Here is a 17,815-nt window from a genome sequence, read left to right on the forward strand (position 1 = left end):
CACTCTTTTTATGCATAAATACAGCTTAGTTAGTAAGCTTGATAAACTATAGTGAAATTCTATGGTATCAATATAATAATTTATGAATTTTTGGTTATTTATATTTATATATAAAACATAAAAATATATTTTGATTCATTGTCCTCCATGTGCAAAATTTTGAAATGCTTAGAAACCAACTTTAAAGGTCATAGTAAGAAGAGATAATTGTTTGTTTTACTTCTTTATTTATTGTTCTATATTTTAAGAAAAATAAGTTTAATAATTTATTTCTAAATAGTAATAATCTACATACATACATAATGTAGAATAACTGAAATGTGACTATATATTACTAATCCACTAAAATACAGCCATGACAGGGTCATTTTGTAAAGACTAAAGGTCAGTTTTGCATTATTGGAAATGGTAACACAGGTGCACATGTGCTAAATCAATGCAAGTTATGTAATGTTAGCCAGGCATGACTGGGAGGTCAATATAATAAAAAACAATAAATATATATAAATATATTATGTTATGAGACTTAAGCTATTTAGACCAAACATTCATATTTTCATGTCATAATCTGTTGGTGTTCTAGAATGAATAAAACATAATTTATATTTATTTCCTAATTTTTTCATGGTGGTTATGAAGTCAGTCACACTAACAGAACCCAAATAGTTAGGGTACAGAAAATAACAGATCAAATATAAAGTCTTAATGACAATAAACATTTAAAATAATATCTGAGATTTTGGGGACAAAGAATCGGTTTTAAATCCTAGCATGAAAATCACTTCTTACTTGGACTAGTAACAAAAAAAAAAAAAAAACTCAATATTTTCACGAACAAATATTTAGTAAAAAAAATTTATTAAAAAAATCTTATTTTTTTGTGTAAATAAAAAAACTTCCATTCTTTACCAGAAGTGTACAAAATGTTCTGAAGATACCCATACTGCATTAAAAGTTACAGTATAAATAATTAAGGTATGTATATGTGTACACAAGCTCATGTATATTATAGTGACCCTATTGTGAAAAAGAGTCAATGCATCTGCAAATGTCTGTTCATGGTTTTGTTTTTAACAGACTGATAACACTGAGAGATTCAACAATAAAAAAATTAGCAACTACTTACTCAAGTTATGTCACCTCGCACATTCTCGAGTTAAATTTAGATACATTCTTAAGCCTAACACAAATTACAGCAATTTCTCAAGTAAAAGGTTTATAAGCCTGCTTTCAAACTTCAAAGGTAATATAAGAATATAAATGTACTAAAATGTTTATTAAATATTACTAATTCCACCACTAGGTGGTTGTCATTTCAAATATTAAGAAATATGTATTAAATTAATGTAGTGACCCTATAACTTAAGAATCCTTGGTGAAAACCTATAACTGTAATTATCATAACTCGCCAGGAAGACTAACAGGTAAGTACAAAAATAACCGTCAGTCACCTGAAATTGGCCTGTCCAGTCCTGATTCCGAGTTATTTGACGTCATGGCCATTTTCAAAAAGGAAAGTAATAAAAAGGTTTTAAAAGACGTGTAGCAAAATTATAATAATAACTCACCAGGATGGCTAACGGGTATTTCAAACAGCAGCATTAGTCACCTGAAGTTGGCCTTTCTAGTCCTGCTTTCGAGTTATTTAACGTTACGGCCATTTTTCAATTTCAAATCGAGCTAGATGGACTTTGATTCTTAAAAGGGAATCACATTAAAAAAGGTCTAATGTATAAAGTAAAAAGATTAATGGCCTTTAAAAAAACTACAAACATTACCAAGGTGGACAGTGTCACCATCACCAATAACATTGTTTAATGTTATGGACAAACCTTGGGACAGAAGACGTTTAAAATGGTGCCGTCATCAAGAGTTGTAATGACGACAAGAAAGTAAAATGTAACTCATTGTGACCTGAGTGTCACACAAACTATAAACTGGTTCATCAGTTCCAGATAAAAGAAAACGATGAGTTAAAAAACTGTGACCAATGCGTAGTCTAGTAAGAACAACTTTGTCTTTCCAATCCTTGCAGAAGCAAGAAGGCCAAAGTCAAATATATGGTTTTATTTGGAAAAGCTTGTTTTTGCATTGATCACTCCAAGTGACTGCCAGCTGGCACGGAGAAGAGCCTTGAATACAGGACCATAGTCCATGTATGGAACAGGCACAGTAGTGATAGTGCCAGAGCAGAAAAACTGGAGAGAAGTAGATATTAAAGAGAAATGGGCCAGTCGGTTTTGAATATCAGTGAGAACCAACATGAAGCAATTCCAGGGTCAGTAGAGAACTAAGCAAGTCAGTATAAATAGTGCAGTTGGAGTACTTCTTAGCTTCTATGTGATCCAGGGCAAGAGAAATGGCATACAGTTCAGCAGTGAACACAGAAGCTGTAGAGGGGATTCTACACACAACCACCAAACTGCAACAAACCATAGCAGACCCCACAGAGTCACCTGATTTTGAACCATCCATATAAATAGGAATGAAAATATTGTTTGAAAGATGTTCAGTAAATAAAAAACAGCACTTCCAATCAGGAGTATCTGCCTTTCTCAGATGACTTAAAGAAAGGTCACATTTGGGGACTATAATAAGCCATGGTGGGGTGGGCTGACCAGTGGATACTCTAATGTTATCCCACAACAGACACAATTCATCTAACTGCACCTGGATATAAAGGCCAAAAGAAGCAATGGCAGACTGTCTGTTCTGAAAAAGTATGGCCCACCAAGGAAGGAAAACACAACCCCAGGTGGGATGCTTTGGTAAGGAACAAAGTTTCAAAGCATATATTAAAGACAGTTGTAAACAGCAGAGGTGCAAAGAAGGTTCATGAGATTCTATGTATAAGCTCTGAACTGCAGAAATGCGGAAAGCCCCAGTGCAGAGCCCAAGTCCTTGATGATGAATAGGATTTAACATTTTTAAAGCCAATGGTTTGGTAGAGCCATAGACCAGTGATCCATAGTTGAGTTTTGATCGAATAAAAGCACAATATATCTTTATCATTGAACATTGATCTGCTCCTCAAGTGGTGGTAAAGAAGACACGGAGGATGTTCAGTGCTCTTGTACATTTGACCCATAGCTGCTTGATGTGTGGCATAAAGGTCAGCTTACAGTCAAAGATAAGCCCCAAGAACTTTGTCTCAGGGACCACAGGCAGCGTAACTTCACCGATACAGAGTTCAGGATCAGGGTGAATACCCTGTTGGCAGCAAAAGTGCATGCAAACGGTTTTAGAGAGAGAGAAGTTAAAGTCGTTTGCTATGGTTCACTTCAGTAAACAAGTGAAAGCAGTCTGTAGCTGCCGCTCAATATACCTCATGTTCAACGACTGACATGAGATGTGAAAGTCGTTGACATAGAACCCGTTTGCAACAGCGAGAGGGAGTTGTTCAGTGATGGCATTAATTTTTATACTGAAAAGTGTGACACTCAGAACACAGCTCTAAGAGACTCCAACTTCCTGTAGAAAAGAAGGGAAAAGTGTCAAACCAACACAAACTTGGAATCTTGTCCATTAAAAATTTTTTTATTGAAAATGGGTAAATGGCTACATAACCCATACATATGGAGATCTTGCAAAATGCCATACCTCCATGTTGTATCATAAGCCTTATCAATGTAAAAGAATATTGATACAAGATGTAATTTGAGAAAGGCTTCTCTGATTGACGTTTCAAGTGAAATCAGGTAGTCCACAGTGGAGCACTGTCATCAGAACCCACACTGGATGTGCGAGAGGAGGCTGTTTGATTCAAGGAACCAAACAAGACGAGCATTAACCATCCTTTCTAAGGTCTTACAGAGACAGCTTGTCAAAGCAATTGAACAGTAGTTTGAAGGAATCTTTGGATCTTTCCCAGGCTTAGAGAAAGGTAGGACAATAGCCTGGTGCCAGGCATCAGAAAAACATTCTCCTGTCAGGTCCAGTTAAAAAGAATCAGAAGAACAGCAAGAGAAGCAGAAGATAGATGGCACAGCATGTCATAGTGTACACCATCAGGTCCAACCAATGTACTGCCAGACTGAAGAAGGGCCAGTTTGAGTTCCACCAGTGTAAAGGGACAATTACAGTCACAGAGATAATCAGTTCAAAAGGAAAGAGATGATTGCTCTGCCCGAGTCTTGATGGATAAGAAGGTGGAAGAAGAAGCAGAAATGCTAGATACCCTGCAAAAGCTTTCACCTAGAGTATCGGTGATGCTCCAGGTATCAGCGACTTCCTGGCCATCAGAGAGCAAGATTGAGAGAGGGACAGAATTATATTGTGCATTGACCTTTCGAATCTTGTCCCATATGACTTTGGAACTGGTAGTAGATATATGCCAGTTGTAAACATAGTCCAAGATTCCTTCTGGCTTTGATGTCTTATCCACTGAGCATGTGCACGGGTCTGCTGGAAACGGATGTGGTTCGAGAGTGTGGGATAGCTACGGAAAGTATCCCAGGCCCGTTTTTGAGCCTTCTGTGCCATGTGGCAGGCAGGATTCCATGGAGGAGGATATAGTGGAAAACGTGTTGAGGTTTTAGCATATAAATAATTTATAATACAGTTAGTTACTGCTGCCACACAGTCATCTATTGATGGCTTACAGACAGGATCATGTTCTGCGAGAGCAGTGAAAGATGGTCAATTTTTCTGATCTACCTTCCACCAGGTCGAGTGGCATCCACCACGGTTAGTCTCTCTCAAGATTAGATTATAGGAAAATGATCACTGCCTCGTGGATTATTGTCAACCCTCCATGAAAAATGGGAGAACAATGAAGGGAGCAAATTGAGAGATCAATAGTGGTAAAGGACTGACTAGGTGCATGAAAATAAGTAGAAGAACCAGTATTGATAAGAGAAAGGTTGTGATCAGAGATCATACGCTCTACAGAGTGACCCCTCCTATCAATATCAGCACTTCCCCAGAGAGGATGTCCAATAAAGTCCCCCAGAATGAAAAAGGGAAATGGCAACTGTTCAATGAGAGCATCAAGGTCTGACTGATCATATGCATCTACAGGTGACAGGTAGAGAGAACAAACAGTGATGGTATGACCCAAGGAAACATGGATGGCTATGGCCTCCAAGGGTGTGTTGAGTGGCAAAGACAGGGTAGGCACATGCTGATCAACCAACAGTGCCATCCCTTCATGCACTTGTCCATGCAAAAAGCCTGTCATTTCTGTGCAAAGAAAACTGCCAAAAGTGACTGGATCAGCAGGTTTCAGAAATGTCTCCTGTAAGGAAAGGCATACAGGATGGTAATAAGCAATCAGTGTTTTGATGTAATCCAGATTAGGACGTAAACCTCGACAGTTCCATTGTATCAGGGTGGCCATTTTTATTCATGTGTAGGCAAATTGGGTGGAGAACCCTTCTGTTTACAACCACGTCTTTTTTCCTTACTGCCCTTATTCGAGGGAGGTCTGTCGACCTCAATGGATTCCACCCTGGGCTGATTGGGCTACTGAAAGGACAGGATGTAAACGAATAATTGTTTTGCATCTTGGGGTGGGAGAAGAAGATGTATCCAAGGAAATGCCTTGAACCAAAGGATGTGGATCTTGGGGTTTGTTGAAATGTATTTAAGGGACAGAGATAGGTGTTGAAGTTGATTCATCAATTTTTTTAACCATGGAGGTCAAAATACTTTTCATTTGTTTGGAGAATGATTCTTTTGGAAGCACAGAGAAATCTGTCTGCACTCCCACTGTAGTTGTGGAACGAAGTGCAGCCGTATACATCCGAGATGAAGTGGTGGACAGCAATTTTCGAGCCTCAGGATAAGTAATGTTATGAATTGTTTTCGAACACTGCACCTCTTTTTCTTCCAACCATTTAGGGCAAGAACAAAAGTAGGATGGGTAAGAGCCATTGCAACAAGCACATGTCAAGAAACCACGGCATGACGTCTTCGAGTGACCAAACTGCGAACACTGGAAACATCAGAGAGGGTTTGGAACGTATGACTGTACTCTGCAATTAAGATAACCTGCATTGATGGTGGCAGGTGGACATGGTGACGTAAATGTGAGAATGACGACATTGGTCGGCACCATAATTCCATCTTTGTGAGTGGACATACACCTCACTGCAGAGACTCCGTGGATGGAGAAACCAGCGAGAATCTCAGACTCTAAAATGTTCTTCAAATTCCTCTCAAGAATCACTCCTTTTGATGAATGCAAAGTAGCATGAAGTGTAACCTCAATAGGTATATTCTCAATTGCCTTTTAGTGTAAGAGGAGTTTACTGTGTTGAGATGTGGATGTTTCCACCAATATGTCACCAGATCGAAGCTTCTTTACTGACTTTAGGGGCCAGCAAGTCCCTTTAGTCCCTTCTGAATGAAAAAGGGAGACATTTGCTCAATAGGTTTGTCTGCAAGTGAATGCAATATATGAAAATGAGGTACAACAGGTGGTATAGGTGGTGAGGATTGCTGCTCAGAATCTACAAGACATAGTCGTTTACCTATAAACTATTTTTTCACTATTTTATTAAGATTTTTAATTGGAGTATCCATAATAAAGAAAGGGAAATTTTGGTGCCCACTGACCCCACCCACCATGAAGCTCTACAAGGGGACACACTACAATGTCAAACAAGAACACTGCAGCAATGCAAGGGTTTTGTGAGCACTATACCTAAACACCAGCATCAGATACAATGTCCACAACACCTGTTGAGAACATTCAACACTGGTACTTGGTTGACCCTAGCCTGAGTGGATCAGCCGATTGGCCCAAGAGGGGCCACCCCAATGCTGCCCATCTACAGGAATTTAAAGCCAAAGTGGTGTGTTAGGGTTGGACCCCTTAACCACCAAAATACTTTCCTCCCCTTCACTGTTCGCCACGCATGGCAAACACGTCTATAAATGTTTAGATCCCAGAGGAGGTAAACTGAAAGAACAGAACCTTCCCTGGGAGGTCTCCTCACCATGTACAGGAATTCACACCAAGGAGCATTAGATATAAACTGAAACTGAATGAGCAGCACAGCAGAGTTTGGTTTATTGACAATTCTGTTCACAAAACAAAATACAGCAACTAACTGATTATCCATTATCCTATAATTTATTATTACATAATAAAACTATGAGAAAGATTTGTGAAGGAAATTCTTAACATAAAGGAAATTGAAAGCTAAGAATTATATTATTTGTTATAAAACCTAAAACACATCAAAGTTATGAAGGTTTGATATGACGGGGAATCTTTATAGCACTGTCTCTTGTCTGTCCCTGAAACTGCTTTGTAAGGTGCTGATGGTAAAGAGGTTCAAATTGGCACATGGGGAGATACATACAAATTTTCAGGTTTGCATTTTGTGGTGTTTTTTTAATGGACATTTTACCACTGCTTCACCTCTGTTGATGAATATTCACCAAATTTGGTATGGTTTGTTGGGTAGGGTGGAAATACAAACAAATTTGGGATGTCAGATTCTATGTTTTGCAGTTTTTATAGGCATTTTACTTTTTTTTTTACAATTACATATAAGGGAAGCAACTATTCATGTTCTAAGATATCCTTTCATTAATCATAAATTTATATAACTTCCATCCAGGGGACAGGTACTCCGGTTATTATTAAATAAACTTTTAATTAAATTAAAACTTCTTTTTCAACTAATTAATACTACAAATACATTTGTTATTTTCCACCAATGGATAACAAAGTAACATTTTAAAAATAGAATCATTACCAATGAATACTGAAAACACATTTTCTGTTTTCTACTAATGGATACCAGAGTAAAGTGTTTAGCAAAGAATTATACTGAAGAAATATTATTTCAAGAATTATATAAAATACAGCTTCTGTATTGAAATAAAGTAATTTGTTTTCTATTAAAATGTACAGCAACGTGGCTTGGCTTTTCTACAAAAATAAAATGAAGTAATACTTGTTAATGAAACTTCCTCTAAACACAGAATCTCTCTGTTTGTATCACTTCTTTTGCAAATTCCTACAAAACCCTTACTTACTATCTACTATTATATTTTCATTTACATTCATATATACTCTTTAACAAAGTTTTATTATTCACATTTACAAATCCAGTCTTGGAATGTGATTCTTTAACACCTGTACTTACCACCTGCTTTAGTATCTCAGCCTTCAGTCTACCATCTTTTTTCTGTAACAGATCTTCTAATATTTGCACTTACCCTTTGTCTTCACACTCAAGCCTCCAGTTTACCTCCCTCTGTAATAGGTTAACACTTGTACTTACTGTCTTCACACTCAAGCCTCCAGTTTACTTCCCTCTGTAATAGGTTAACACTTGTACTTACTGTCTTCACACTCAAGCCTCCAATTTACTTCCCTCTGTAATAGGTTAACACATGTACTTACTGTCTTCACACTCAAGCCTCCAGTTTACTTCCCTCTGTAATAAGTTAACACTTGTAATTACTGTCTTCACACTCAAGCCTCCAGTTTACTTCCCTCTGTAATAGGTTAACACTTGTACTTACCCTCTACCTTTACATCCCAGCCTCTGGTTGACCTCCCTTTGTAACAAGCCTTCTAATAAGGACTTGAGTTCTGATGAGAAACAGTCTGGTAGCTCAACATTCTGTTAAGAAAAAACAACAGATGTTTTTTCAAAGTACTTATTAATCACATTAGACTAGATTATATAACTCTACTAACATTCAAGTTCACATTACAGATTATACATACCTACTAACATTCAAGTTCATATTACAGACTATACAGTTCTACTAACATTCAAGTACATATTACAGACTACACAGTTCTACTAACATTCAAGTACATATTGCAGATTATACAGCTCTACTAACATTCAAGTACATATTACAGACTACACAGTTCTACTAACATTCAAGTACATATTACAGACTACACAGCTCTACTAACATTCAAGTTCATATTACGTTGCACTTTATTTTGTAGCGTAAGACATGCTATGTGATAAGTACCAAAATTCTTTTCTTATTTGTTTAATTTGCTTTATACTATCATATTATTAGACAAAAGTTGTTCATCTTTATAAGATTTCATGGACAGAGCTCATGACTCACATTTTTTGTAACTGAGGTTTAGCATTACACAACTATACAAAAATTCATTCAGTTCTGTTAGGAATTAACCATATTCTTCCAATGCCTCATAGATTTAGAAAATTTATATGCTATCTTTTATAATTTCACATTTACACTTTAATTACACATGGTTTTATTTAGTGGTTTTGCTTGCTGTTACTTTAAGTTACTTACATATATAATTAGTGTTACTTATATAACACTTCTATATATATATATAACAAAATATTATACCACTAGTTTACTCAGATTAATTTTATTATTAGTTTGAAGAATTTATAGAAGTTGTCAATCAATTTTTCAAATAAACTTCAAAGTATAAATAACTATTGTTTCAGCTATATCCTTTCTATAACATCTGTGAAAGTCAGTGATGATGTATTTAAACTTACCATGTTAACTAAAACTACTACATATGGTCTTTCAAGCTTTATGAATGATTAAAGATATAATTAACTCTACAGCTGTACAGGCTAATGCAACAGCTTCTAACTGCAGATTTAAGCTATGGCAACATTTTTAGCACTTGCATACTTAGTTCACAGTGATTTCCCAACAATACAATGACACCAGAGTAATTTTATTGACTGGAAGATATGTTAGAGTTCTTTCTAAAGAAATACACTTATAAAGTGCAAATGTTAAATACGTTGAGCCAAAGGACATAATATACTGAAAAAGTACAGTCATTAATGTTTTAATGGAAAGAAATACACAAAGTCTGTAAAGCATTAAGTACATCAGCAGACTTCAAAATCATACTCTAAGCCAATCTGAAGCACTGCTCTCATCTACAACAACAAAGGCTATGGTGATAAGAGACCCAAACAGCTGTTGCAATAAAAACATGAACATATCCCTTGAAACTGTTAAAAATATAACAAAAGTTTACAAGTTCAAACAATATTTCTAATCCAAAACAAAGGAAACTAAAACCACAATAATTCATTCCACTTGACCAAATATCTTTCAAATGTCCTAAGATGATTCCAATAAACTTTTAAGCATTTGCTTTAGTTACACAAGATCCTGGAAACTAATGCTAACCAACAATGGAGGTTCTGAACAAAGTATATAATGATCTGTCACTTAAAACTGACCATGCTCTTCTTACTTAGCATTAGCTTGTTACAGTAGAGATTAATGTCTTGTTATAATGCATTATCATGGCAATAAGTATGAGCACATTCAAACAACTGAAGCAGCAGTTACAAAAATAACACAAGACCTCGTGAAGCCACTACATTAGTGTTATTTTTATTACAAACATATAAACAATTAGAAACTTTTGTACACTTACATCTGTTTTTTATATGAAATACACTGTTTGTAACAAATTCAATTATTAATACTGCTAATTTTCATTACTTAATGAAATAGTTTTAAAATTATATGGTTCTACAACATTAAATCATCTACCTACCATTGACAGTGTCATGCGATCTATTTCATGTTTATCTTTGGTTTTATGCTGTCGAAATGGGCTGTGGCTGATGAAAAATAGTAAACACTTCACAATTACTCAAAATACAGCAACATGAGACTTTGTGCTACAATATAAAACCTTTAATAATACACTCTTTCCTAATACACTATAAAGGTAATGCTGTGTTTGACACATTACATAATCACATGAACAAACAAGCTTAACTGCAAGACAATACACAAAATATTATATCTATTTAATGACCTTATTATTCTACAGTGCAAAAGAAGTGATACAAAAACATTAACTTTCACTCAAAGACTATTTTAAAAATATACTCATAACCAGATAATACAAGTACTGACACTAGTTTTCCTTTTGTATGCACTTGCACACAAATCAGAATGTTAAGCTTTGGGTAATTTATACAAAAGTATTTTATTCAAGTATTCTGAGACTAAATTTCTTTCTAACTTTTGTTCAGTTAATACACCCTGATATTATTCAATATACATCTAAAAATTGTAGTTTTATATCACTTAACTTCTTCATGGAAATTTTAGCCTCACTTCATACAAATGTCCTTAACAGAATACTAATTTATTTAAAGTTGAACTTATTACATTTTGGCAGATATATCTATATATTTAAACTCTGAAGCTACTAGTTAGAAGCTGGTCAAAGCTATGATTCTTAGTCTTCAAGACTGAGCCGAGCCTTTGTTCGAACCATAACCTTGATTATAGCAAAAGCCAAGATACAGTACTTTATTAAGGTGTTTGAACTGGTTCTGAACACTATTTATATAAAAAAATAAAATAATTGAGTTGTTTTTTGCTATACACAAATCTACACAATGGACTCTTTGTGCTGTGTCAACAACAGATATCAAACCCCAGTTTTCAGTGTTATAAGCTTTAAGCTGAATCACTGGGGTGGGGAGTTGAGCTTTAAGAACTAATTATATTTGCCACTTTGTATACAAAATGTTGTAAAGAAAAATGTACCCACCCTTTGAGCAGTTTATAAAGCATACAACCCAGCGAGAACCAATCAGCACTTGAGTCGTAGGCAGTGGATTTTGACAAAACTTCTGGAGCCATGTACCCATGTGTTCCTCTGTTAAAAGACCAACAATTTTTAACATTATTATTTAAAGTCAAAACAATTCTCTTTCTATAATACATAAATATTAAACATAATTAAGCTAAACCATAGTTAGACATCACTGATCATGTGTAAGCTATTTTTTTTTACTTACAAGTTCTAAAATCTATTCTATTTAATTTCACCAGTATCTAAATACTTCTCACAAGTTCACAGCTCTACAGCATTCTGCTTAATACTGACCAACAACATGGACAAAGATGATTAAGAATGTATTACCTTTACATTTATAAAATATTCAAAAGCCTTGGCAGTTTCAAAGAGCTTTCTTTTTCAATAAAGAAACACCACTCTTCAACAGTGTTTGACTTTTATGGTAAATTTTACACCTTTTCACTCTATCACCATGAATATCCTTTACTGAGAATAACACAACTTTGATTAAACTACTTTATGTTTATGTTATACCAATTAGAATAGCATAAAATCTTAGCTATCATATTTTAGTAGTATACAAGTTTCAAGTTCTTAATTCTACAGGGATATATTTAAAATCATTCCGAATTTCCCTTAGTGTGACACACGACACATTTTCTCTTATAACTTCATCATCCCTATTTTATCCACCACCCCTTAAAAAGTACAAAATTAAACTTAAATTATTCTGTATAAAATTGCCATTGGTCAGATAAACCACATTTATTATAATCTTCAACCTTGTTTGTTTACACATCTATCAAACAGAAAATCAGACCTTATGTTGCATCCTCTCTTTCATACTTCATTAATAATTCTCTCTTATGCTCAATTATATATTACCTATAACCTATAAAAGTTCAAGGTTCTCATCTACCAAATGACGTATTGTATAACATTATGTTCTGACTCGTTAAATGTCAATTTCACTCAGAGTAAGAACATTATTCCCTTGAGAAAGTGAAAGACTAGTTTGGATGAATTTGTAACAACTGTTGTTTTAGAATTAGAAAGCCAGAAATGTTTTGAAAGGTAATGGAATTTGTCTATTTTTTACATGTTATTAGTTTATATTGTTTGGAGCATTATTTAATTAAAAAAGCATTAATTGCAATACTGTGAGTAGTATAAAAAAATTAGGATTAACTCTCTTCAACAATCAAAAACAAGAAAAATGATTTGATATGTACTTTATGCCTTGTTTTTCACGTTTATTCTTTATGTTAAGATTACATTAGATAAATAATAATATAACAAAAACGTGAGCTGCTTGTATTAGTTGTGGATAATGTAATTCAATAGCATAACAAGTTGCACGAGTCTTGAGTGATTTACAACTTATAAATAGATATATACTGTCATAATCTTAGAGCTACTACTTTGTAATATTGAAACTACAGTCATTTATCTTATGTGAAGTCATTCTAGAAAAAAAAAAAGATTAATTTAGATTTTCAATTTTTCTTTTTGATGGTTATAAGGTTGGTAAAATTTGGAGTTACATTGAAGAAAACAACATAAACTATCAAGTTTTACTAGAGAAAATATTTGAAATGTATTTAGGAGGTCTTGGGGATTACATAAACGAAATCTGAGTTAAGGAAAAGTATTTTTAATTTTAACATGAAAATTACATTTCATACATACTATTCAAAACAAATACTCAAGATATTAATGGAGAAATCATGTTATTTTATTAAAATGCTTCAATAAAAAATATGACTTTGTATGTTGAAGACTTGTAGTATTATCTGAAATACTGCCAAAGTTTGTGAAGATGTGTACATAATACTGAAAGTTAGAAGTGCTAAATCTTAAAAGACTTTAAACGAGTACAAAAGGTCACGTGGTCTGTCATATAGACCAAGCCCATGCTGAGAGAGTTAATCACTTTATGGCAATTCATGGTAACTGATGACTTTCTGCTAAATGGGAGGAAAAACCTGCAGACTCAGAATGCTCTGTTTAGCTTCTTAACAACATTACTGTTATCTAATGTTTTTCTAACAATAATACGTTACCTCTAAACAACACCCAAGGTTTTATAACACTCTCTAGTAACATATTAATAAATTCTTGTATAAAGAGCATTTTAAGTGCCAACCACAAATTCCAAATTTTTAGTGTTATAAGCATTCAAGCTTACCATTAATCTAGCTTAAAGAGAAGAGAAATAAACATATTCCAAAAGTTGGCCCTTTAACATCAATAGTTTTTTGTATGTTATAGAAAAGAACAAGATTTTACAGTAACTGACCTTTTACATTTAACCTTTAATGCTCTTTAGCTATAAATATAAACAGAAGAAAGATATGTATGAAACATTATTTTGCTCTATCATGGTCACAAACCTACCAGTAAAGTACTTACTACTATTTTTATTGGAAACTTTCCTCAATTTTTTTCTGTATCTACTGATGTTTAGACTCAGGAAAAAAATGTTCAGGACACTTTCATATCACTGATTGGGTCAATATAATTTCATGGAGCTTCAAATCTATGATAAGAATACCATCAGGATGCCAAATCTATGGTGAAATTGTTTCTTATTATTAAATTACAGTTGCATGTGTTATATAGAGTATTTTTGTTTGTTAGATGAGGTCTCATACTGAGTCATAACTAAATATTACAGCATAAACTAAGAAACCTTTAAAACTGTAACCTAAAAAAGAAATAAAAAATGGTGAAATGTTTATATAGGAATAACTAACTTCTGAAAGTATATGTGAAATATTCAGGAAACATCGGGGTCAGTGTGTGGGGAAGGGAATTGGTAGGTACCCTATTTTAAATCTACCCAAAACTTTCTTGTAAGAGCAAACATCTGTTTATAACTATCCACACCACTGTAAGTTGTAAATCACTCGAAAAATATGCAGCTTGTGTCACACTATCGAATTACATTACCCATGAGCTACTCTGAACTGCTTACATACACGCTTTTAAAACATTTTTATTATACTATTGTTATTTACCTAATCTAATCTTAACTAACCTAAAGATCTCCCTATTTTTAAATTTTATTTACTTCATAATAATAAATAGAGAATAAACATGAAAAAAAAAAGGATTTCCTAATTGTTTTTTTCTTGCTGTTGGTTGTTGATAACACTTAAACCTACTTTTTATACTAATGGTAGCAATGCACAAAACAATTTTTATTTAATTAAATAATGTACCAAAGAACACAGACTAATAATATGCAAAAAATAAATAATTTCCACTAACTGTCAAAATCTTTCTGGATTTCCAACTATGAAACAAGAGCTATTACAAATTCCTCCAAGTTAGTCATTATCTTTCCTGTGAGAATGAAGATTATACTAACAGTGTAATTGAGAATTCTCTATCCAAAAGACATTGCTATCCAATACCTCATTTTATAGATATAGATATTGGCTTTCTACTGGTTGTAAGCAATAGAGAACTAAGCTTAAGCCAGAACTATTAACAAATCCTAAAAAAAGAGAATGTGACAGGTGGGTGTGGCCAGAGGAGTTTGATATTTTTATTTGATAGCTCTGTACCCAAACAAAATTGAAGGCTATAAACATTATGGCTTGTTTGGGCAATTACAATTTTATAGTGAATAATATTTACATGTAATTTCATATCAGTAGTGGATAAAATAGAGAAGAGAACATGCCTAGAGAAGATGTGTCACACTGGTGGAAATTCAGGATTTTGTAAAATATTGCCTTACAAAACTAAGAACATAAAACTTGTATACTATTAAAATATGGGTTATTAGTTAAGATTTTATGCTATACTAATTGGTACAACATAAACAAAAAGATTTGTAAAAGTTTGAATGTAAATTGGTCACTAAAACCTTGTGTCACACACAATAAAGGATAGCCATGATGATAGGGATACTGTCTTCAGATACAGGGTAAATACAGATAAAAAAATCCCACCTAATGAAACCATCCAGTCTCTGGTTATTTCTGTTAACTTTGCAGCCAATCAGAGTAAGAACTGAGAAAATATTAAACTAAAACAAAAAATCAAAATTGATGACAATATTCTGCAGGAAAGATATTTCTCCTATTTTATCTCTACTTATTTATTTAAAATAGAAAAATTACAATCCCACCAACCCACCCATCTCCATCAAAATCACCAACTGAAAATACTTCATATAGGCTTGTTTTGTGTATAAGATTTCTTTATCAAATCATGCTCACTGCATGAAAAGAAATATATTATTTGTGAATCACATGTCCACTACACAATATAAAAGAACTGTATGCTGCTTATATAAAAATAATTAAATACTTTCAATGCTACTTACACACATGCATGAGGTTTCTTTTTGGAAAAGTCACAAGCCAATCCCAAATCAGATATCCTAATATGGCCATGTTCATCCAGAAGGATGTTGGCTGGCTAGAATCCATAAAATTAATTTTTATACCAACATGTATAAGAAATAAATTCTTGTTAACTTAAAAAAAGACAGTTACAAACACACTTACTAGCAACACAACAGAAACCTTTAAATAATTATTTATTTTAGTAAAAAATAAAATAATTTGCTTGCAGTACACAGACACATAAATCAGCTCCAAACTTTACTCTCATTGGTAAAATTACAATTAGTTTGAAGAGAACAACATCAACACTTAAGTGTAAACTAATCCAGTGATTTTGATCTAATACTTACTTGTCATAACAAGTTACAGTAAAAATAGGTTTAATAACAGTTTCAGTTTTTTGAAGAAAAAAAAAAAAAGACCAAAAAGGGGCCATAATGTATTAATTAATCAAATATAACAAAAAACTATTCATGTGAAGTAATAGGTAGAAATTGAAGAGGAAGACAAAAATAATTTTAATTTAGAATAAAAAAAACCTGAAATGATTTAAATAAGACTTAGAAAAATATCATTAAGACATTATATTTGTATTTCCCTTTGTTCAATTTACTTATCCAGAAGAAAGCACCAAGCACTAGAAACTGGAAAGCTCTGATGGCTTTTCCTAAGCTGTTGAACAAGTTATAGCATTCGGGCTTACACTTCTACTGTTATTTAGGTTCTGACTTATTTTCATTGCTATATAAAAATCATAATCCACATACTCATATGAAATGGTAATTTTTAAAGAACCAAAAACAAAGTAAACAGACCTTGAGATCCCTATAAACTACATGTCTTCTGTGCATGTGCTCTAACCCAAGAACAGCTTCTGCTGCATAGAACTTCATCTCTTGTTCGTTAAAGACACCATGCTGAGATAAATGATAATGCAGGTCTCCACCTGTTCAGTGAAAGACATATTTAGTAAAAATTCAACTCCACTGAAAAAAACTAAAATACATTAAAGTACATATATATACACATAAATTAGCAGTCTTGAATAAATAATACAAAAGTGTAATTAGCTAGTAAAATACACTTTGTTGCTACTATACAACAGTAACTTACACATCTGCAACAAAAGAAATCTCCATCATACATGGCCAAGTGGCCTTTCTTTAACTTAGATGCACTTACAAGGTGACATGGCTAACTAAAATACTAGGATCAAATTAATTATATGGTAAAAAACTGCTTCATTAGAATATAAAATAACAAGCTAAATTCTCCTTAAGGCCCTTACTTGATAAATAACAATAAATGGAGCATATATAATAATGTCAATCATATAAAATAAAAAAACATAAAAAGATCAATATTTTCCGTTGTGTTATGAACTATGTTGATGCACTGACAGGTCACTGTAAAGCTGCAAAACTTCTTTATACTTACTGTACAAATAATTAAATATACAAATATTACAGTTCACAAAGAAAACAAAATTTATCTTAACTCCAGAAAAATACAGTTGAGATGTTCATTTGTTATAACGTGTAAACAATCGACTTGTTCCTTTGAATTCTTTAAACACTGAGTGTTTAAACGACGATGCATAGTCGGCAGTTCCTTTACACTTTTCCTAAAATGCTTCATAAAAAGTCACAGCTTTGACTTATACCAACACAAGAATAATCTTGGTTATCACATCTTTGACTGATACCAATAATAGTCATCTTGGTTCTCATATCTGTAACTCACACCAATACAAGAGTCTATTTGGTTGTCACATATGTAACTCACACCAATACAACAGTAATTTTGGTTGTCACATCCATAACTCACACCAACAGAACAGTCATCTCGGCTGTCACATCTTTGACTGTTACCAATACAACAGTTAACTTGGTTGTCACATCTGTAACTCACT

At 33.4% G+C, this 17,815-nt stretch overlaps 1 protein-coding gene across 1 annotated transcript in view; it reads right to left on the minus strand.

The window, feature by feature from the left end:
- LOC143253450 (G protein-coupled receptor kinase 1-like) overlaps nt 1–17,815 on the minus strand; it is a 54,235-nt gene that overhangs the window by 14,168 nt on the left and 22,252 nt on the right. The window contains exons 11-15 of the mRNA XM_076507355.1: nt 16,719–16,849; nt 15,882–15,976; nt 11,513–11,620; nt 10,499–10,565; nt 8,485–8,585 (exon numbers count right to left, since the gene is read on the minus strand). Of these exons, the coding sequence (XP_076363470.1) occupies nt 8,485–8,585; nt 10,499–10,565; nt 11,513–11,620; nt 15,882–15,976; nt 16,719–16,849 (502 nt within the window). The remainder of the gene's footprint in view (nt 1–8,484; nt 8,586–10,498; nt 10,566–11,512; nt 11,621–15,881; nt 15,977–16,718; nt 16,850–17,815) is intronic.

This window comes from Tachypleus tridentatus, chromosome 6, assembly GCF_004210375.1.
Source record: "Tachypleus tridentatus isolate NWPU-2018 chromosome 6, ASM421037v1, whole genome shotgun sequence".
In the NCBI taxonomy this organism is placed as follows: Eukaryota; Metazoa; Arthropoda; class Merostomata; order Xiphosura; family Limulidae; genus Tachypleus; species Tachypleus tridentatus.